Source organism: Carcharodon carcharias, chromosome 32, assembly GCF_017639515.1.
Source record: "Carcharodon carcharias isolate sCarCar2 chromosome 32, sCarCar2.pri, whole genome shotgun sequence".
Taxonomy (NCBI): Eukaryota; Metazoa; Chordata; class Chondrichthyes; order Lamniformes; family Lamnidae; genus Carcharodon; species Carcharodon carcharias.
In genome coordinates this window covers 28,480,379-28,503,703 of record NC_054498.1, presented here as the reverse complement: position 1 = coordinate 28,503,703, position 23,325 = coordinate 28,480,379, and the positions used below count along the sequence as shown (strand labels likewise).

The window sequence follows — 23,325 nt, the reverse complement described above, 5'->3', positions numbered from 1 at the left end:
CAGCATAACCCTCGATTCCTTTCTCTTCCGCCTAAATACATCAATGCGATTTGCATTGTATTAGCAAGTTCCACATTTCAGGAAAGAATTTTCCTATCACTCTGAAGGCAGGAATGAGTAATATCTGACATTGTCCTTCAGTAGAGTACAGCAGATGAAAGAAGCTGACTCCAAAATAACTCGAGGTTTAGTCAAATTGGAAAAACCAGGCCCAAAGCCTGTAATTAATTAGTCTCAGTTTCCTTGCATGTGGCAGGTTTCTACACAGACCCACTAAGTAGATTAAACCTACATGAGTGAAATGAAGGAAGCTACAAGAAGATTATTTACAGAGTGTTTGTTTTGTATTAGCCTGATGTAGAGACAAGAATGTTTGACTTCAGCCAACAATCCTGCTCTGGAAACAGCGATGTGACCTTAGCAGTGTAAAATCAGTTTGTGGAATGTTGTGCAATGGGGGGTCAGGGAGGTAGGGAAACTGAAACATCGACTTCTAAAGCACAGCTGCCATCAGTTTGGCTCAGTGATTGCACTCTCCCCCCTTCAGCCACAGGTCGTGAGTTCATGTTCCACTCCAAAGACTTGAGCACATGATCCAGACTGACACTCCAGGCCAGAGCTAAGGGACTAATGCTTTGTTGGAGATGCCGTCTTTTGGATGAGACGTTAAGCTGAGGTCCTGCCTGCTCTCTCTCAGTGGAATGTAAAAGACCCCATGACACTATTTCAAAGAAGAGCAGGAGAGTTATCTCCGGGGTTCCAGCTAATATTTTTCCTTTAACCAACATCACAAAACCAGCTTAACCATTCATTTAAACCTGCGTTAGTGGGAGCTTGCTGTCTGTTTCCCACAATATGGCTGTGAGTCCATTTCAAAACTAATTCATTGTCTGTGGAGCACTCTGTGAGGTTGAGCAGATGGGAGATATTAGACTGATGCAATTTCTTCCTCATCGTTGTTAATGTATCAGGAATACCAGATGAGACAGGAATGATTGCTGAAGCAGTATTCAGTGTGTGGCAACAGAGGGAGTTAAGCTAAGAGCATGGTGATTGGAAAAGCCTGCGATGAGAGTGCTTTCCAATCTGGAATGGAGAGTGTAGAATGCCAAAGCGAAGATGGGAGAATTCTGTGCAAGTTCATCAGCTTTCTACCGTCCTGATTTGGAAATATATCGCTGTTCCTTCACTGTCACTGGGTCAAAATCCTGGAACTCCCTCCCTAACAGCACTGTGGGTATATCTATACCACATGGACGGCAGCGGTTCAAGAAGGCAGCTCACCACCACCTTCTCAAGGGCAATTAGGGATGGGCTATAAAGGCTGGTCTAGTCAGCGAAGCCCACATCCCATAAATAAATTTTAAAAAAAGAATGGAAGAGAGACAATGGACAGCTGTGGCTTGTTGAGGACAGAGACTGATTGTGAGATCTTGTGTGGCGTCTGGGAATTGACAGATGCCTGATTCATCTCCTGGTTTCACATATTCCTTCAATGTAGCAAGGCTGAACTCTGCATACTTTAGATGGGTTGTCACAAAGAGTCTGGTGGGGGAGAGCGCAGAGATGAAGGTCTCAGTGGGTTTCCCTGAGCCTCTATTAACCTCTTATCCGGAGCTCAACATTCTTTCTGCCCATGTACTGAAGAAGTCACTGTCTAAATTAAATCAAAACTAATCCAAAAGGAAACAGTACCTCAGGCAGCATCTATAAGGCATGAGCCCTTTCTTACAAAAACTCAAGCCTCCACCCAAAACATTGGCTTCAACTATTCTCTCCACAGATACTGTCTGATCCTGTCAGTGTTTGCAGTATTTTGTTTGAAAATTAAATAGTGTCTGAAGTATTGTGAACCTGGTTTAGAAATAGATGAAGAAATAGAAAAGAATTTGGAAGATAAATTTGAAGAAAATAGAAAGCAAAGACAGATTTGAATTTTTATAGCGCCTTTCATAGTCTGAGAACATCCCAAAGTAATTTACAGCCAATAGTGTCTTCTGAAGTCTAGTCACTGTTTTAAAAAGGGAACATAGGAACAGGAGAAGGCCATTCAGCCCATCAAGCCTGCTCTGCCTATCAATATGATCATGGCTGATCAAACACTTCAATGCCTTTTAACCACACTATCCCCAAAACCCTTCATGTTATTGTTAATCAGAATCTGTCAATCTCTACTTAAACACACTCAATGATTGAGCCCTCTGGGGTAGAGAATTCCAAAGATTCACAACCTTCTGAGTAAAGAGATTTCTCCTCATCTCGGTCCTAAGTGGCTTCCCTCTTATTCTGAAATTGTGTCCCTGGTTCTAGACTCCCCAGCCAGGGGAAATATCTTACATTCATCCACCCCGTCTATCCCTTTAAATATTTTGTAGGTTTCAATGAGATCACCTCTCACTCTTTGCAACTCTAGAGAATACAGGCCCAGTCTCCCCAGTCTCTCTTCATAAGACAGTCCCACCATCCCAGGAACAAGTCTGGTGAACCTTCGTTGCACTCGCTCTATGGCAATAATATCCCTTCTGAGGAAAGGGGACCAAAACTGCTCACAGTACTCCAGGTGTGGTCTAACCAAGCTTCTATACAACTGGAGTAAGACTTCATTACTCCTGTACTCAAATCCTCTTGTGATAAATTCCATTAGCTTCCTAATTACCTGCTGTAGCTGCATGTTAGCTTTCAGTGACTTATGGACAAGGACACCCAGGTCCCTTTGTACATCTACACTTTCTAATCTCTCACCATTTAGGAAATATTCTGGATGCCTGTTACTTCTACCAAAGTGGATAGCCCCACGTTTTTGCACAGTATATTCCATCTGCCATGTTCTTGCCCACTCACTAAGTCTGTCCAAATCCTCTTGAAGCCGCTTTCCATCCTCCTCACAACACACATTCCTGCCCAGCTTTGTATCATCCACGAACTGGGAAATATTACATTTGGTTCCCACGTCCAAATCATTGAGATATATTGTGAACAGCTGGGGCCCAAGTACTGACCCTTGTGGTACCCCACTAGTCACAACCTGCCAATGTGAGAATGACCCGTTTATTCCTACTCAATATTCCGATTCCAATGCAAACATGCTGCAGATTTGTACACAGCAAGCTCCCACAAAGAGCAACTAGATAAATCAGCAGATAAACAATTTTAGTGATAAATATTGGACAGGACACTGGGGATAACTCCCACTATTCTTCTTCGAGGTTGTGACCATGGGATCTTTTACATCCATCTGAGGCGGCAGACGGGCTCTTGGTTTAACATCTCATCCAAAAGCTGTCACCACTGATCCTGCAGCACTGGGGCATCAACCTAGAATCTTTCTTCAACTCCCTGGAGTAAGTGACACCGAGATTCCAGTTTCCCACTCTATATTCCCAACATGTTTTAGGAAATGCCACAGCTGTATCAACAAAGGAGGAACAGTTCCTGTAGACTAGGCATTCAGCCTTTCCTTTAGTTCTGTACAAGTTATCATCCTTGAGAAATACATCGAGAAAGATTGTTTCAAAGTTGACCTGGAGATGTTTAGCTGACGTGGAGTTTACACTTAATACACTTAAAGCTCATTTCAAATAAAAAGGACTCATTTGGTGATCCCTTCCAACCCTCTCGTGTGGGGGAGATAGGAATTCTTGGGTCCGTGCTCCCCTTAGGAGTGTAAGATTAGAAATGAAGAGTTAAATGAATTGTCAATGCTATCGCTATAATACACCAGAGACTGACAGATACCTTCCTGAGCAACTACAAGAACTTCTCCTTAAAGAGTAAGTGAGGGAGCTCAGGGTAGAAGGGGAGGCAGAATTGGATTTTCTCCCAAAGTACTGTGTAGAGTTAAAGGTCATCAAGGCATTTAATTGTGAAGTTGAAATGGGAAAGGAAGGGTAATAAAAACCATGGAGAATCTGGGTTTCAGCAGAACAAGCTTTGAAGGGATGAATAAAGGATAACTATTTCAAGGTAGAATGAGAGGGAACACGAGACTGTCTGTAGGAAATACTGTTCAAATGCAGAGACAGTTTAAAACATGTCAAAGACTAAACAGGAGAATAGAGCTGAATTGGAGGAAAAGGTGAGTGAACAGGGAGAAAGATGTGAACAGGAGAATATACACTAACCAGTAAAACCTTTAAATATAATAGAGAAGCAGAGACTTGGGGCTTCACATACATATAGAATATATTGACTATCTTACCTCTGCATCTACTCCCTGTCAACTTTTCCATTACAACTTCCTGTTTCGACGTTTGTAATGGGACGTGTCTGTGTAAACTTGTGGAGTGAATATTGGGTCAGTGAATGAGTCGGAAGGGGGAGGAGAGGGGGAGATTGTAGCTTTAATTTACAGCTTCTCCAAACTCATGAGCAACACTACAGCAAACAATCTCCTGACTACAGCAGAAGTACTTCTGACAAAATACAGTTAGTGGAGGTTAATTAAGTAGAAATGATGTGTGTAAAATCAATCCTAGTCACTTAGAGAGTAATGTCTCCAGGCGTGATTGACAAGAGAATTAGCTCCATTATTCCCAGGATTTGTGGTGTTAATATATACTGTGGTAAACTTGACCCCCACCCCAGTGAGGTTACTACAGTTCTACTGGCCAGAAGGTGTAACTGCAGCATGATAAGTTTACATAGCCAAGTTTTCATTATAAATGTGGACACAGAAATTTTTACTGAATGTCTAAAATATAAGGACAGAGCTTTTGACGTTTCAAATGCTGAACTATATCTGCGGGCCCTGGTCTATTTCCCACCCTCTATCCTCATTTCACCTGAAGATTACATTTGACTCATGTGTACAATACAATGGAGGATGTCCAATCTTCAAAAGGTCAAGTTGGTAAATCTGCATCAATAGGGAACCTGGGTTTAAGAAGTTGGTGCCAAGAGTACTGAGTAAAGTAAATCAAGACAAATCAATTCTCAAGCTACAGTTACGATATTTGGGTCCAGTTTTGGACACTCCGATTTAGGAAGGCCAAGGAGAGGGTGCAGAGTGAGAGGCTTCAGCAAAGAGGAAAGATTTCATAAACTAGAGCTCTTTTCATGAGAACAAAGGAGGTTAATTAAGACACGAGCTGAGAGAGGGGTTCAAAATAATAAGGGGTTTTGACAGGGTAAATTAGGAATATTTATTTCCACTGCTAAGTGAGTCATGAACTAAGAGGCATCAATCTAAGGTTATCACTAAAAGAATGAGAGCAGAGGTTGGAGTAATAATCATCCTACATAACAAACGTTGAGACTTGAAATATCTGACCAGAAACTGCAGGGAAAGCAGATTCCAGAATAGCATTTAAATTGACATGGGTAACTATCTGAAAATGAAAAAAATCAAAGGGGATGGGAGAGAGAGAAAGGGATAACTCTAACAGAGAGCTGGAACAGATGGGCTGAATAGCCTCTTCTTGTGTTAATAACCCACGAGTTCTTTGCGATTTCAATTTTCGAGGTGATCTATTTCGGAGACCTGTGTCACATTTCCCTCTGCAAGAGGGACTATAAAACGTGATTCCTTATTAGTTTTCAAAAGGAATCTGGGAGTATGGGGTGATTGTGGATAATTTCCTCTAATACTGGAGGGACCGCGAGGACCGACACTTGTCTTTCCTTAAGCTGTAGTTTGATGCTGACCTTTCATGGCTTCCGCTGCCTGAATGAGTTCAGTCACAGCCGCTGCGACACGCTTGGAGTATCCAGATAGCAGCAGCTTCTGCTCACTTGTGGGCTTCTGGACAATCTGTTTGGAAACAAAAGCACGAATCCCACATTCCAAAACTGTTCAACATTAAAAATGAACACAAGCTCCCAGGCAACTAAGAGCAACAGGGAATTCTCCATACATTTCCCAGAAACTTCCCAAAGTTGGAAAAATTAGCAAATATCCAACAGGGTCACCATGGATTTACAATGGTTAATGATTCCCTAAAATCCTAAGTGCCCTGGCAGTAACAGAAGAATTGTTGGAAAACTAAGGCCCTAACTTAATTGTTCTAAAGACCTTCCCCCTCATCTGTTCTTCTCATATTGGTTAGTTCCACATAAAGCCAAAAGCTGTTTGTATGAAGAGGAAGAGCCACTCACCACAAGGACGTGCTCCAACAGCTCCATGTAGCCAACAGTGCATTCTGTGGCAAAGTGCAAGGCCCGGCTTCGCACATCTTCACTCACTTCCGAATGGTAGGCCGCTTGCTGCCAAGACAAAGACATTTGAGATTCAGTGCTGTACGCCCACAAGGCAAGACTCCAATGGCTGCTGGGTGACCAAAGGGAGGTTGCACCCACCTTACAAGCAGTCAACATGTCAACGATTGCCTTGCGGCTCAGGTTGGCTGTTGAAATCACGTCATCCTGGCGACAGGAGTTGCCTGCTGCTACCGCCTTCGCAGTTGCTGTTGTGATGCCCTTTGTCATTCGAATGAATTCTTCTGGGGAGTAGGTCTTTGCTGGTACCTCCTTCGATTGGAAAACCTATGATTGGTACCAAAGCCAAGGATAAGGTGCACAGATCATACATAGGCATATCAGTGCAGTGAGTCACAGAGAATGGCTACAGTGCAGGAGGTGGCCATCTGGTCTGTTGAGCCAATGCCAGCTAACTGCTAGAGTCATTTGGTTAGATCCACTCCCCAACAATTTCATAATCAATCGTGTAGTGGTTATAGTATTGGACTAATATTGGTAGTGTAGTGGTTACATTACTGGACTAATATCAGTACTGTAGTGGTTATATTACTGGAGTAATATCAGTGGTGTAATGGCTACATTAATGGATTAATATGAGTGGTGTAGTGGTTATATAACTGGACTAGTATCTGTAGTGTAGTAGCTATATTACTAGACTAATATCAGTAGCGTAGTGGTTATATTACTGGACTAATATCAGTAGTGTGGTGGATATTGTATTCGACTAATATCGGTATGGTAGTGATCATAATATTGGACTAATATCAGTAGTGTAGTTATGTTATGTCACTGGACTAATATCAATAGTGCAGTGGTTATAATAGTGACCTAATATCAATAGTATAGTGGTTACATAAGTGGACTAATATCAGCAGTGTAGTGGTTATATAACTGGACTAATGTCAGTAGTGTAGTGGTTATGCAACCGAACTAACATCAGTAGTGCATGGTTAGAGTTTGGGCTATTATCAGTAGTGTAGGGGTTGTATTACTGGAATAATATCAGTAGTGCAGTCGTTATATAATGTGACTAATGTCAGTAGTTTAGTGGTTATGTTATTCAACCAATATCAATAGTGTAATAGTTCTGGTATTGGACTAATATGAGTAGTGTAGTGGTTATAAAACTGGATTAATATCAGTAGTGTAGTGGCTTGAGTACTGGACTAACATCAGTAGTGTAGTGGTTATAGTAGTGGACTACTGTCAGTATTGTAGTGGTTATATCGTTGGACTAACATCATTAGTGCACTGGTTATAGTATTGGACTAATATCAGCAGTGTAATGATTATATAACTGGACTAATATCAGTAATGCAGTGGTTATATTATTGGACTAATATCAGTAACGCAGTGGTTATATTATTGGACTAATATCAGCAGTGTAATGATTATATAACTGGACTAATATCAGTAACGCAGTGGTTATATTATTGGACTAATATCAGTAATGCAGTGGTTATATTATTGGACTAATATCAGTATTGCAGTGGTTATATTATTGGACTAATATCAGTAATGCAGTGGTTATATTATTAGACTAATATCAGTAATGCAGTGGTTATATTATTGAACTAATATCAGTAAAGCAGTGGTTATATTATTTGACTAATATCAGTAACGCAGTGGTTACAGTATTGGACTAATATCAGTAATGCAATGGTTATATTATTGGACTAATATCAGTAATGCAGTGGTTATATTATTAGATTAAGATCAGTGGTTTTATAGTTCTGGTATTCGACTAATATCAGAAATGTAGTTGTTATATTACTGGACTAATATCAGCACTGAAGTGGATATGTTACTGGACGAATATCAGTAGGGTGGTGGTTATACAACTGGAGTAATATCAGTATTTAGTAGTTATACAACTGGCCTAATATCTGTCATTTAGTGGTCATATTACAGGAATAATATCAGTAATGTAGTGATTATATTACTGGACGAACATCAGTAGTGTAGTTGTTATGCAACTGGAATAATATCAGCTGTATAGTGGATATATTACTGGTCTAGTATCAGTAGCATAGTGGTTATGGATTGGATTGATATCTGTAGTGTAGTGGTTATATTACTGGACAAATATCAGTAGTGTAGGGATTATATTACTGAACATCAGTGGTGTAGTTTTTATGTTACTGGACTAACATCATTAGTGTAGTGATTATACAACTGGATGAATATCAGTAGTGTACTGGTTATATAGCTTCTAATATCAGTCGTGTCATGGTATCATAACTGGATTAATATTAGTAGTCTAGTGATTATATTACTGGACTAACATCAGTGGTGTAGTGATTATAGTCTAGGACTAATATCAGTAGTGCAGTGGTTATACAACTGGACTATTATCAGTAGTGTAATGGTTATATAACTGGTCTAATATTAGATGCATCATCGTTATTTAACTGGTCTAATATCAGTTGTATCATCGTTAGTTAACTGGTCAAATATCAATAGTATAGCGCTAGGATTACTGGACTACTATCTGTAATGTAGTGGTTATGCAACTGGAACAATATCAGTAGTGTTGTGGTTATAGTAGTGGACTAAGATCAATATTGTACTGGTTATATAACTGTACTAATATCAGTCATGTAGTGGTATCATACCTGGATTAATATTAGTAGTGTAGTGGTTATATTACTGGACTAATGTCAGTGATGTAGTGATTATAGTCTAGGCCTAATATCAGTAGTGCAGAGGTTATATTACTGGACTAATATCGGTAATGTAGTGTTCATGCAACTGGACTAACATCAGTAGCGTGTCAGTTAGAGGTTTGGACTAATATCAGTAGTGTCGTCTTTATATTACTGGACTAATGTCAATGGTGTAGTGGTCATATTACTGCAGTAATATCAGTAGTGTGGTGGTTATGTTACTGGAATGTTATCAGTGGTGTTGTGGTTATGTTATTGGACTAATATCAGTAGTGTAGTGGTTAGAGGTTTGGACTAATATCAGTAGTGTAGTGGTTAGGGGTTTGGACTAATATCAGTAGTGTAGTGGTTAGAGGTTTGGACTAATATCAGGAGTGTAGTGGTTACTTTACTGGACCAACATCAGTTGTGTAATGGTTCTGGTATTGGACTAATATCAGTAGTGTAGTGGTGAGATTGCTGGGCTAATATCAGTAGTGTAGTGATCGTGTTACAGGATTAATATGAGCAGTGTGGTGGGTATATTACTAATATCATCAGTGTAGTGGTTATACAACTGATCTAATAACAGTAGTGTAGTGATTATATAACTGAATTATAAGTTGTGTAGCGGTTATGCAACTGGTATAATATCAACATGGTAGTGGTTATATAACTGGTCTGATATCAGTAGCGTAGTGGTTATATTACTGGTCTGATATCAGTAGCGTAGTGGTTATATTACTGGTCTGATATCAGTAGCATAGTGGTTATATAACTGGTCTGATATCAGTAGCGTAGTGGTTATATAACTGTCTGATATCAGTAGCGTAGAGCTATATAACTGGTCTGATATCAGTAGCGTAGTGGTTATATAACTGGTCTGATATCAGTAGCGTAGTGGTTATATAACTGGTCTGATATCAGTAGCGTAGTGGTTATATAACTGGTCTGATATCAGTAGCGTAGTGGTTATATAACTGGTCTGATATCAGTAGCGTAGTGGTTATATAACTGGTCTGATATCAGTAGCGTAGTGGTTATATTACTGGACTAATAACAGAAATGTAGTGGCTGTGCAACTAGACTAATATCAGTTGTGTCACGGTTATGTTACTAGACAAATATCAGTAGTGTAGCTGTTATATAACTGGACTAATATCAGTGGTGTACTTGTAGTATAACTGGACTAATATCAGTAAAGCAGTGGTTATAGTATTGGACTTATATCAGTAACGCAGTGGTTATATTATTGGACGAATATCAGTAAAGCAGTGGTTATAGTATTGGACTAATATCAGTAATGCAGTGGTTATATAATTGGACTAATATCAGTAATGCAGTGGTTATAGTATTGGACTAATATCAGTAACGCAGTGGTTATAGTATTGGACTAATATCAGTAAAGCAGTGGTTATAGTATTAGATAAATATCAGTAATGCAGTGGTTATAGTATTGGACTAATATCAGTAAGGCAGTGGTGATATTATTGAACTAATATCAGTAATGCAGTGGTTATAGTATTGGACAAATATCAGTAATGCAGTGGTTATAGTATTGGACTAATATCAGTAATACAGTGATTATATTATTGGACTAATATCAGTAATGCAGTGGTTATATTATTGGACTAATATCAGTAATTCGTTGGTTATAATATTAGACTAATATCAGTAAGGCAGTGGTTATATTATTGCACTAATATCAGTAGTGCAGTGGTTATAGTATTGGACTAATATCAGTAATGCAGTGGTTATATAATTGGACTAATATCAGTAATGCAGTGGTTATATTATTGGACTAAGATCAGTAATGCAGTGGTTATATTATTGGACTAATATCAGTAATGCAGTAGTTATATTATTGGACGAATATCAGTAATGCAGTGGTTATGTTATTGGACTAATATCAGTAATGCGGTGGTTATATTATTGGACTAATATCAGTAATGCAGTGATTATATTATTGGACTAATATCAGTAATGCAGTGGTTATATTATTGGACTAATATCAGCAATGCAGTGGTTATAGTATTGGACTAATATCAGTAATGCAGTGGTAATATTATTGGACTAATATCCGTAATGCAGTGGTTATATTATTGGACAAATATCAGTAATGCAGTGGTTATATTATTGGACAAATATCAGTAATGCAGTGGTTATATTTTTGCACTAATATAATTAATGCAGTGATTATATTATTGGACTAATATCAGTAATGCAGTGGTTATAGTATTGGACTAATATCAGTAATGCAGTGGTTATAGTATTGGACTAATATCAGTAATGCAATGGTTATATTATTGGACTAATATCAGTAATGCAGTGCTTATATTATTGGACTAATATCAGTAATCCAGTGGTTATAGTATTGAACTAATGTCAGCAGTGGTTATAGTATTAGACTAATATCAGTAATGCAGTGGTTATAGTACTGGACTAATATCGGTAATACAGTGGTTATATTATTGGAATATTATCAGTAATTCAATGGTTATATTATTGGTCTAATATCAGTAATGCAATGGTTATATTATTGGATTAATATCAGTAATTCAATGGTTATTGCATTGGACTAATATCAGTAACGCAGTGGTTATATTATTGGATTAATATCAGTAATGCAGTGGTTATATTATTGGACTAATATCAGTAATGCAGTGGTTATATTATCGGATTAATATCAGTAATGCAGTGGTTATATTATTAGACTAATATCGGTAACGCAGTGGTAATAGTATTGGACTAATATCGGTAACGCAATGGTTATAGTATTGGACTAATATCAGTAACGCAGTGGTTATATTATTGGACTATTATCAGAAATGCAATGGTTATAGTATTGAACTAATATCAGTAATGCAGTGATTATATTATTGGACTAATATCAGTAATGCAGTGGTTATATTATTGGAATAATATCAGTAATGCAGTGGTTATATTATTGGACTAATATCAGTAACGCAGTGGTTATAGTATTGGACTAATATCAGTAACACAGTGGTTATAGTATTGGAGTAATATCAGTAATTCAGTGGTTATATTATTGGACTAATATCAGTAAAGCAGTGGTTATATTCTAGGACTAATATCAGTAACGCAGTGGTTATATTATTGGACTACTATCAGTAATGCAGTGGTTAAAGTATTGGATTAATATCAGTAATACAGTGGTTATATTATTAGACTAATATCGGTAACGCAGCGGTAATAGTATTGGACTAATATCGGTAACGCAATGGTTATAGTATTGGACTAATATCAGTAACGCAGTGGTTATATTATTGGACTATTATCAGAAATGCAATGGTTATAGTATTGAACTAATATCAGTAACGCAGCTATTATATTATTGGACTAATATCAGTAATGCAGTGTTTATATTATTGGAATAATATCAGTAATGCAGTGGTTATATTATTGGACTAATATCAGTAACGCAGTGGTTATAGTATTGGACTAATATCAGTAACACAGTGGTTATAGTATTGGAGTAATATCAGTAATGCAGTGGTTATATTATTGGACTAATATCAGTAATGCAGTGGTTATATTCTTGGACTAATATCAGTAACGCAGTGGTTATATTATTGGACTACTATCAGTAATGCAGTGGTTATAGTATTGGACTAATATCAGTAATGCAGTGGTAATATTATTAGATTAATATCAGTAATGCAGCGGTTATATTATTGGACTAATATCAGTAATGCAGTGGTTATAGTATTGGCCTAATATCAGTAATGCAGTGGTTATATTATTGGACGAATATCAGTAATGCAGTGGTTATATTATTGGACGAATATCAGTAATGCAGTGGTTATGTTATTGGACTAATATCAGTAATGCAGTGGTTATAGTATTGGACTAATATCAGTAATGCAGTGGTTATATTATTGGGTTAATATCAGTATGCAGCGGTTATATTATTGGACTAATATCGGTAACGCAGTGGTTATAGTATTGGACTAATATCGGTAACGCAATAGTTATAGTATTGGACTAATATCAGTAATGCAGTGGTTATATTATTGGATTAATATCACTAATGCAGTGGTTATATTATTGGACTAATATCAGTAATGCAGTGGTTATATTATTGGACTAATATCAGTAATGCAGTGGTTATAGTATTGGACTAATATCAGTAATGCAGTGGTTATATTATTGGACTAAAATCAGTAATGCAATGGTTATAGTATTGGACTAATATCAGTAATGCAGTGGTTATATTATTGGACTAATATCAGTAATGCAGTGGTTATAGTATTGGACTAATATCAGTAATGCAATGGTTATATTATTGCATTAATATCAGTAATGCAGTGGTTAAATTATTGGACTAATATCAGTAATGCAGTGGTTATAGAATTGGACTAATATCAGTAACGAAGTGGTTATATTATTGGACTAATATCAGTAACGCAGTGGTTATATCATTGGACTAAAATCAGTAATGCAGTGGTTATAGTATTTGACTAATATCAGTAATGCAGTGGTTATAGTATTAGACTAATATCAGTAATGCAGTGGTTATATTATTGGACTAATATTAGTAATGCAGTGGTTATGTTATTGGACTAATATCAGTAATGCAATGGTTATATTATTGGACTAATATCAGTAATGAAGTGGTTATATTATTGGACTAATATCAGTAATGCATTGGTTATAGTATTGGACTAATATCAGTAATGCAATGGTTATATTATTACATTAATATCAGTAATGCAGTGGTTAAATTATTGGAATAATATCAGTAATGCAGTGGTTAGAGTATTGGACTAATATCAGTAATGCAATGGTTATAGAATTGGACTAATATCAGTAACGCAGTGGTTATATTATTGGACTAATATCAGTAACGCAGTGGTTATATTATTGGACTAAAATCAGTAATGCAGTGGTTATAGTATTGGACTAATATCAGTAATGCAGTGGTTATAGTATTAGACTAATATCAGTAATGCAGTGGTTATATTATTGGACTAATATTAGTAATGCAGTGGTTATATTATTGGACTAATATCAGTAATGCAATGGTTATATTATTGGACTAATATCAGTAATGCAGTGTTTATATTATTGGACTAATATCACTAATGCACTGGTTATAGTATTGGACTAATATCAGTAATGCAGTGGTTACATTATTGGACTAATATCAGTAACGCAGTGGTTATAGTATTGGACTAATATCAGTAATGCAGTGGTTATATTATTGGACTAATATCAGTATTGCAGTGGTTATATTATTGGACTAATATCAGTAATACAGTGGTTATATTATTTGACTAATATCAGTAATGCAGTGGTTATAGTATTGGACTAATATCAGCAATGCAGTAGTTATAGTATTGGACTAATATCAGTAATGCAATAGTTATATTATTGGACTAATATCAGTAACGCAGTGGTTATATTATTGGACTAATATCGGTAACACAGTGGTTATATTATTGGACTAATATCAGTAGTGTAGTGGTTAGAGGTTTGGACTAATATCAGGAGTGTAGTGGTTACTTTACTGGACCAACATCAGTTGTGTAATGGTTCTGGTATTGGACTAATATCAGTAGTGTAGTGGTGAGATTGCTGGGCTAATATCAGTAGTGTAGTGATCGTGTTACAGGATTAATATGAGCAGTGTGGTGGGTATATTACTAATATCATCAGTGTAGTGGTTATACAACTGATCTAATAACAGTAGTGTAGTGATTATATAACTGAATTATAAGTTGTGTAGCGGTTATGCAACTGGTATAATATCAACATGGTAGTGGTTATATAACTGGTCTGATATCAGTAGCGTAGTGGTTATATTACTGGTCTGATATCAGTAGCGTAGTGGTTATATTACTGGTCTGATATCAGTAGCGTAGTGGTTATATAACTGGTCTGATATCAGTAGCGTAGTGGTTATATAACTGTCTGATATCAGTAGCGTAGAGCTATATAACTGGTCTGATATCAGTAGCGTAGTGGTTATATAACTGGTCTGATATCAGTAGCGTAGTGGTTATATAACTGGTCTGATATCAGTAGCGTAGTGGTTATATAACTGGTCTGATATCAGTAGCGTAGTGGTTATATAACTGGTCTGATATCAGTAGCGTAGTGGTTATATAACTGGTCTGATATCAGTAGCGTAGTGGTTATATAACTGGTCTGATATCAGTAGCGTAGTGGTTATATTACTGGACTAATAACAGAAATGTAGTGGCTGTGCAACTAGACTAATATCAGTTGTGTCACGGTTATGTTACTAGACAAATATCAGTAGTGTAGCTGTTATATAACTGGACTAATATCAGTGGTGTACTTGTAGTATAACTGGACTAATATCAGTAAAGCAGTGGTTATAGTATTGGACTAATATCAGTAACGCAGTGGTTATATTATTGGACGAATATCAGTAAAGCAGTGGTTATAGTATTGGACTAATATCAGTAATGCAGTGGTTATATAATTGGACTAATATCAGTAATGCAGTGGTTATAGTATTGGACTAATATCAGTAACGCAGTGGTTATAGTATTGGACTAATATCAGTAAAGCAGTGGTTATAGTATTAGATAAATATCAGTAATGCAGTGGTTATAGTATTGGACTAATATCAGTAAGGCAGTGGTGATATTATTGAACTAATATCAGTAATGCAGTGGTTATAGTATTGGACAAATATCAGTAATGCAGTGGTTATAGTATTGGACTAATATCAGTAATACAGTGATTATATTATTGGACTAATATCAGTAATGCAGTGGTTATATTATTGGACTAATATCAGTAATTCGTTGGTTATAATATTAGACTAATATCAGTAAGGCAGTGGTTATATTATTGCACTAATATCAGTAGTGCAGTGGTTATAGTATTGGACTAATATCAGTAATGCAGTGGTTATATAATTGGACTAATATCAGTAATGCAGTGGTTATATTATTGGACTAAGATCAGTAATGCAGTGGTTATATTATTGGACTAATATCAGTAATGCAGTAGTTATATTATTGGACGAATATCAGTAATGCAGTGGTTATGTTATTGGACTAATATCAGTAATGCGGTGGTTATATTATTGGACTAATATCAGTAATGCAGTGATTATATTATTGGACTAATATCAGTAATGCAGTGGTTATATTATTGGACTAATATCAGTAATGCAGTGGTTATAGTATTGGACTAATATCAGTAATGCAGTGGTAATATTATTGGACTAATATCCGTAATGCAGTGGTTATATTATTGGACAAATATCAGTAATGCAGTGGTTATATTATTGGACAAATATCAGTAATGCAGTGGTTATATTTTTGCACTAATATAATTAATGCAGTGATTATATTATTGGACTAATATCAGTAATGCAGTGGTTATAGTATTGGACTAATATCAGTAATGCAGTGGTTATAGTATTGGACTAATATCAGTAATGCAATGGTTATATTATTGGACTAATATCAGTAATGCAGTGCTTATATTATTGGACTAATATCAGTAATCCAGTTGTTATAGTATTGAACTAATGTCAGCAGTGGTTATAGTATTAGACTAATATCAGTAATGCAGTGGTTATAGTACTGGACTAATATCGGTAATACAGTGGTTATATTATTGGAATATTATCAGTAATTCAATGGTTATATTATTGGTCTAATATCAGTAATGCAATGGTTATATTATTGGATTAATATCAGTAATTCAATGGTTATTGCATTGGACTAATATCAGTAACGCAGTGGTTATATTATTGGATTAATATCAGTAATGCAGTGGTTATATTATTGGACTAATATCAGTAATGCAGTGGTTATATTATCGGATTAATATCAGTAATGCAGTGGTTATATTATTAGACTAATATCGGTAACGCAGTGGTAATAGTATTGGACTAATATCGGTAACGCAATGGTTATAGTATTGGACTAATATCAGTAACGCAGTGGTTATATTATTGGACTATTATCAGAAATGCAATGGTTATAGTATTGAACTAATATCAGTAATGCAGTGATTATATTATTGGACTAATATCAGTAATGCAGTGGTTATATTATTGGAATAATATCAGTAATGCAGTGGTTATATTATTGGACTAATATCAGTAACGCAGTGGTTATAGTATTGGACTAATATCAGTAACACAGTGGTTATAGTATTGGAGTAATATCAGTAATTCAGTGGTTATATTATTGGACTAATATCAGTAAAGCAGTGGTTATATTCTAGGACTAATATCAGTAACGCAGTGGTTATATTATTGGACTACTATCAGTAATGCAGTGGTTAAAGTATTGGATTAATATCAGTAATACAGTGGTTATATTATTAGACTAATATCGGTAACGCAGCGGTAATAGTATTGGACTAATATCGGTAACGCAATGGTTATAGTATTGGACTAATATCAGTAACGCAGTGGTTATATTATTGGACTATTATCAGAAATGCAATGGTTATAGTATTGAACTAATATCAGTAACGCAGCTATTATATTATTGGACTAATATCAGTAATGCAGTGTTTATATTATTGGAATAATATCAGTAATGCAGTGGTTATATTATTGGACTAATATCAGTAACGCAGTGGTTATAGTATTGGACTAATATCAGTAACACAGTGGTTATAGTATTGGAGTAATATCAGTAATGCAGTGGTTATATTATTGGACTAATATCAGTAATGCAGTGGTTATATTCTTGGACTAATATCAGTAACGCAGTGGTTATATTATTGGACTACTATCAGTAATGCAGTGGTTATAGTATTGGACTAATATCAGTAATGCAGTGGTAATATTATTAGATTAATATCAGTAATGCAGCGGTTATATTATTGGACTAATATCAGTAATGCAGTGGTTATAGTATTGGCCTAATATCAGTAATGCAGTGGTTATATTATTGGACGAATATCAGTAATGCAGTGGTTATATTATTGGACGAATATCAGTAATGCAGTGGTTATGTTATTGGACTAATATCAGTAATGCAGTGGTTATAGTATTGGACTAATATCAGTAATGCAGTGGTTATATTATTGGGTTAATATCAGTATGCAGCGGTTATATTATTGGACTAATATCGGTAACGCAGTGGTTATAGTATTGGACTAATATCGGTAACGCAATGGTTATAGTATTGGACTAATATCAGTAATGCAGTGGTTATATTATTGGATTAATATCACTAATGCAGTGGTTATATTATTGGACTAATATCAGTAATGCAGTGGTTATATTATTGGACTAATATCAGTAATGCAGTGGTTATAGTATTGGACTAATATCAGTAATGCAGTGGTTATATTATTGGACTAAAATCAGTAATGCAATGGTTATAGTATTGGACTAATATCAGTAATGCAGTGGTTATATTATTGGACTAATATCAGTAATGCAGTGGTTATAGTATTGGACTAATATCAGTAATGCAATGGTTATATTATTGCATTAATATCAGTAATGCAGTGGTTAAATTATTGGACTAATATCAGTAATGCAGTGGTTATAGAATTGGACTAATATCAGTAACGAAGTGGTTATATTATTGGACTAATATCAGTAACGCAGTGGTTATATTATTGGACTAAAATCAGTAATGCAGTGGTTATAGTATTTGACTAATATCAGTAATGCAGTGGTTATAGTATTAGACTAATATCAGTAATGCAGTGGTTATATTATTGGACTAATATTAGTAATGCAGTGGTTATGTTATTGGACTAATATCAGTAATGCAATGGTTATATTATTGGACTAATATCAGTAATGAAGTGGTTATATTATTGGACTAATATCAGTAATGCATTGGTTATAGTATTGGACTAATATCAGTAATGCAATGGTTATATTATTACATTAATATCAGTAATGCAGTGGTTAAATTATTGGAATAATATCAGTAATGCAGTGGTTAGAGTATTGGACTAATATCAGTAATGCAATGGTTATAGAATTGGACTAATATCAGTAACGCAGTGGTTATATTATTGGACTAATATCAGTAACGCAGTGGTTATATTATTGGACTAAAATCAGTAATGCAGTGGTTATAGTATTGGACTAATATCAGTAATGCAGTGGTTATAGTATTAGACTAATATCAGTAATGCAGTGGTTATATTATTGGACTAATATTAGTTATGCAGTGGTTATATTATTGGACTAATATCAGTAATGCAATGGTTATATTATTGGACTAATATCAGTAATGCAGTGTTTATATTATTGGACTAATATCACTAATGCACTGGTTATAGTATTGGACTAATATCAGTATTGCAGTGGTTATATTATTGGACTAATATCAGTAATACAGTGGTTATATTATTTGACTAATATCAGTAATGCAGTGGTTATAGTATTGGACTAATATCAGCAATGCAGTAGTTATAGTATTGGACTAATATCAGTAATGCAATAGTTATATTATTGGACTAATATCAGTAACGCAGTGGTTATATTATTGGACTAATATCGGTAACACAGTGGTTATATTATTGGACTAATATCAGTAATGCATTGGTTATAGTATTGGACTAATATCAGTAATGCAATGGTTATATTATTGCATTAATATCAGTAATGCAGTGGTTATATTATTGGACTAATATCAGTAATGCAGTGGTTATAGTATTTGACTAATATCGGTAATGCAGTGGTTATATTATTGGACTAATACCAGTAATGCAGTGGTTATATTATTGGTCTAATATCAGTAGTGCAGTGGTTACATTATTGGACTAATATCAGTAACGCAGTGGTTATAGTATTGGACTAATATCAGTAACACAGTGGTTATAGTATTGGAGTAATATCAGTAATTCAGTGGTTATATTATTGGACTAATATCAGTAAAGCAGTGGTTATATTCTAGGACTAATATCAGTAACGCAGTGGTTATATTATTGGACTACTATCAGTAATGCAGTGGTTATATTATTTGACTAATATCAGTAATGCAGTGGTTATAGTATTGGACTAATATCAGTAATGCAGTGGTTATAGTATTGGACAAATATCAGTAATGCAGTGGTTATTTTATTGCATTAATATCAGTAATGCAGTGGTTATATTATTGGACTAATATCAGTAATGCAGTGGTTATAGTATTGGACTAATATCAGTAATGCAATGGTTATATTATTGGACTAATATCAGTAACGCAGTGGTTATATTATTGGACTAATATCGGTAATGCAGTGGTTATATTATTGGACTAATATCGGTAACGCGGTGGTTATATTATTGGACTAATATCAGTAATGCAGTGGTTATAATATTGGACTAATATCAGTAATGCAATGGTTATAGTATATGACTAATATCGGTAATGCAGTGGTTATATTATTGGACTAATATCAGTAATGCAGTGGTTATATTATTGGACTAATATCAGTAATGCAGTGGTTATATTATTGGACTAATATCAGTAATGCAGTGGTTATAGTATTGGACTAATATCAGTAACGCAGTGGTTATATTATTGGACTAATATCAGTAATACAGTGGTTATAGTATTGGACTAATATGAGAATGCAATGGTTACAGTATTGGACTAATATCAGAATGCAATGGTTACAGTATTGGACTAATATCTGAATGCAATGGTTACAGTATTGGACTAATATCAGTAACGCAGTGGTTCTGTTATTGGACTAATATCAGTAATGCAGTGGTTATAGTATTGGACTAATATCAGTAACGCAGTGGTTATATCATTGGACTAATATCAGTAATGCAGTGGTTATAGTATTGGACTAATATCAGTAACGCAGTGGTTATATTATTGGACTAATATCAGTGATGCAGTGGTTATAGTATTTGACTAATATCGGTAATGCAGTGGTTATATTATTGGACTAATACCAGTAATGCAGTGGTTATATTATTGGTCTAATATCAGTAGTGCAGTGGTTACATTATTGGACTAATATCAGTAACGCAGTGGTTATAGTATTGGACTAATATCAGTAACACAGTGGTTATAGTATTGGAGTAATATCAGTAATTCAGTGGTTATATTATTGGACTAATATCAGTAAAGCAGTGGTTATATTCTAGGACTAATATCAGTAACGCAGTGGTTATATTATTGGACTACTATCAGTAATGCAGTGGTTATATTATTTGACTAATATCAGTAATGCAGTGGTTATAGTATTGGACTAATATCAGTAATGCAGTGGTTATAGTATTGGACAAATATCAGTAATGCAGTGGTTATTTTATTGCATTAATATCAGTAATGCAGTGGTTATATTATTGGACTAATATCAGTAATGCAGTGGTTATAGTATTGGACTAATATCAGTAATGCAATGGTTATATTATTGGACTAATATCAGTAACGCAGTGGTTATATTATTGGACTAATATCGGTAATGCAGTGGTTATATTATTGGACTAATATCGGTAACGCGGTGGTTATATTATTGGACTAATATCAGTAATGCAGTGGTTATAATATTGGACTAATATCAGTAATGCAATGGTTATAGTATATGACTAATATCGGTAATGCAGTGGTTATATTATTGGACTAATATCAGTAATGCAGTGGTTATATTATTGGACTAATATCAGTAATGCAGTGGTTATATTATTGGACTAATATCAGTAATGCAGTGGTTATAGTATTGGACTAATATCAGTAACGCAGTGGTTATATTATTGGACTAATATCAGTAATACAGTGGTTATAGTATTGGACTAATATGAGAATGCAATGGTTACAGTATTGGACTAATATCAGAATGCAATGGTTACAGTATTGGACTAATATCTGAATGCAATGGTTACAGTATTGGACTAATATCAGTAACGCAGTGGTTCTGTTATTGGACTAATATCAGTAATGCAGTGGTTATAGTATTGGACTAATATCAGTAACGCAGTGGTTATATCATTGGACTAATATCAGTAATGCAGTGGTTATAGTATTGGACTAATATCAGTAACGCAGTGGTTATATTATTGGACTAATATCAGTGATGCAGTGGTTATATTATTGGACTAATATCAGGAGTGTGGTTGTTATGTTACTGTACTAATGGCATTTGTATAGTGGTTATGTTATTGGAATAATATCAGTATTGTATTGGTGTCAGGATATAGAGATAGCTTAAGTAAGTTATGCTTATATTGAGTTTTAGCTTTAAAGTTTAAGTTTGATTTGTATTTCTGTATCTCTGTGAGGAAAGGTCAAATGGAGTTTTAGTTTCACTTCAAAAGGCTGCTTGCATTTCTAATGAGATGTTTACGACCCTTATAAAGTGAAAGTAAACACACAAGAGTGGGAAGAACAGTGCTGTTGCTTAGCAACAAGGGGGGCCAGATAGGCCGGTTCCTCCCACAGACACACACACACAAGAAGAAAGACAGCAGTTTGTTTTGGAAACTGTTTGAGTTCAGTTGGATTGAAGCCAGCTGTGAAGCAGAAACAGCCTAAAACGGGACAAGTAGCACGTCCCAAGCTAAGAAAAACCCCACTCCAGGGGAGTGGAAGAAGAGAAAGTCCAAAGAAGACCTTCTAGTTAAAGGAAGGACAGGAAGCTGGGAAAAGGTCCTATTAAGTGAAGTTAAGAGCGAGGGGCAGAGAGAAAGGCTCCAATCTTTAGATTTAAAGTGAGAACAGCTTACGAGAAGCAGGAAGGTTCAAAGAGACAACTGAAGGTCTGTTACTCTTTGCTATGAGCATGTGAAGTTGTGGGGTACTGTTAAAGCTGAGGTGGTGAGGGAGAGGGCATGGAAGACTGTTTGAGTTCATGTGGTGACCCAGGGAAGAGGAACATCAGAAGGAGAGTTCGAAATCCTGGAGGTGAACCCTTGTGGAAGGCATGTGAGAGAAAAGGTCAGTTTGGGAGAGTGGAGGTTGGAACCCCTCGTGTGAAGGACGGAATTCAGTGAGGATTCGGTGTAGAGTTGAAGCCGACATTGATTCAGTCGACAATCCTGACTTACCGCCAGCTCCTGTTTGATGCTCTCTATCGTACCCTCGAGTGCTCTGGTACCACGGGTTGCCTCATCCTCCACAGCTTTAACCGTTTTCAGAAGAGAAGTGACGTTTGTAACCATCACCTAAGGGGGAGGGGGAGGGGGAGGGGGGCAGAGGAAAACCTTGTTATTATATTGTAATAAGGAGGAGGCTATTCAGCCCCTTCAGTCTGTTCTACATCCAATTAGATCAGTAACTTCATTTCACCTCCCACCTTCTGTGACCTTTTCACCCCCTCAGGCAGCAAAATCTCAAATGTTGAAATTTTCACTTGAGCCTCCGCCAACCCCAACAGCTTTATCCGGGGGAGAAAGTTCCAGATTCCCACTCCACTTTGTGTGAAGAAGGGCTTCCCGACATCACCCTGTTCAGCCTGGCTCCAATTTGAAGGTTCTGCCTCCTTGTTCTGGACTCACAGAGGAAATAGTTTCTCTCAGTCGACAATATCGGATCCTTTAATCATCTTCAACACCCTA

General features: G+C 35.8%; 1 protein-coding gene across 1 annotated transcript in view; it reads right to left on the bottom strand.

Annotated features, from left to right (window-relative positions):
• Positions 1 to 23,325, bottom strand: part of tln2b (talin 2b) — a 237,054-nt gene that overhangs the window by 53,818 nt on the left and 159,911 nt on the right. Inside the window, exons 12-15 of the mRNA XM_041178380.1 lie at positions 22,816 to 22,932; positions 6,295 to 6,480; positions 6,094 to 6,201; positions 5,644 to 5,749 (exon numbers count right to left, since the gene is read on the bottom strand). Coding sequence (XP_041034314.1) covers positions 5,644 to 5,749; positions 6,094 to 6,201; positions 6,295 to 6,480; positions 22,816 to 22,932 — 517 coding nt within the window. The remainder of the gene's footprint in view (positions 1 to 5,643; positions 5,750 to 6,093; positions 6,202 to 6,294; positions 6,481 to 22,815; positions 22,933 to 23,325) is intronic.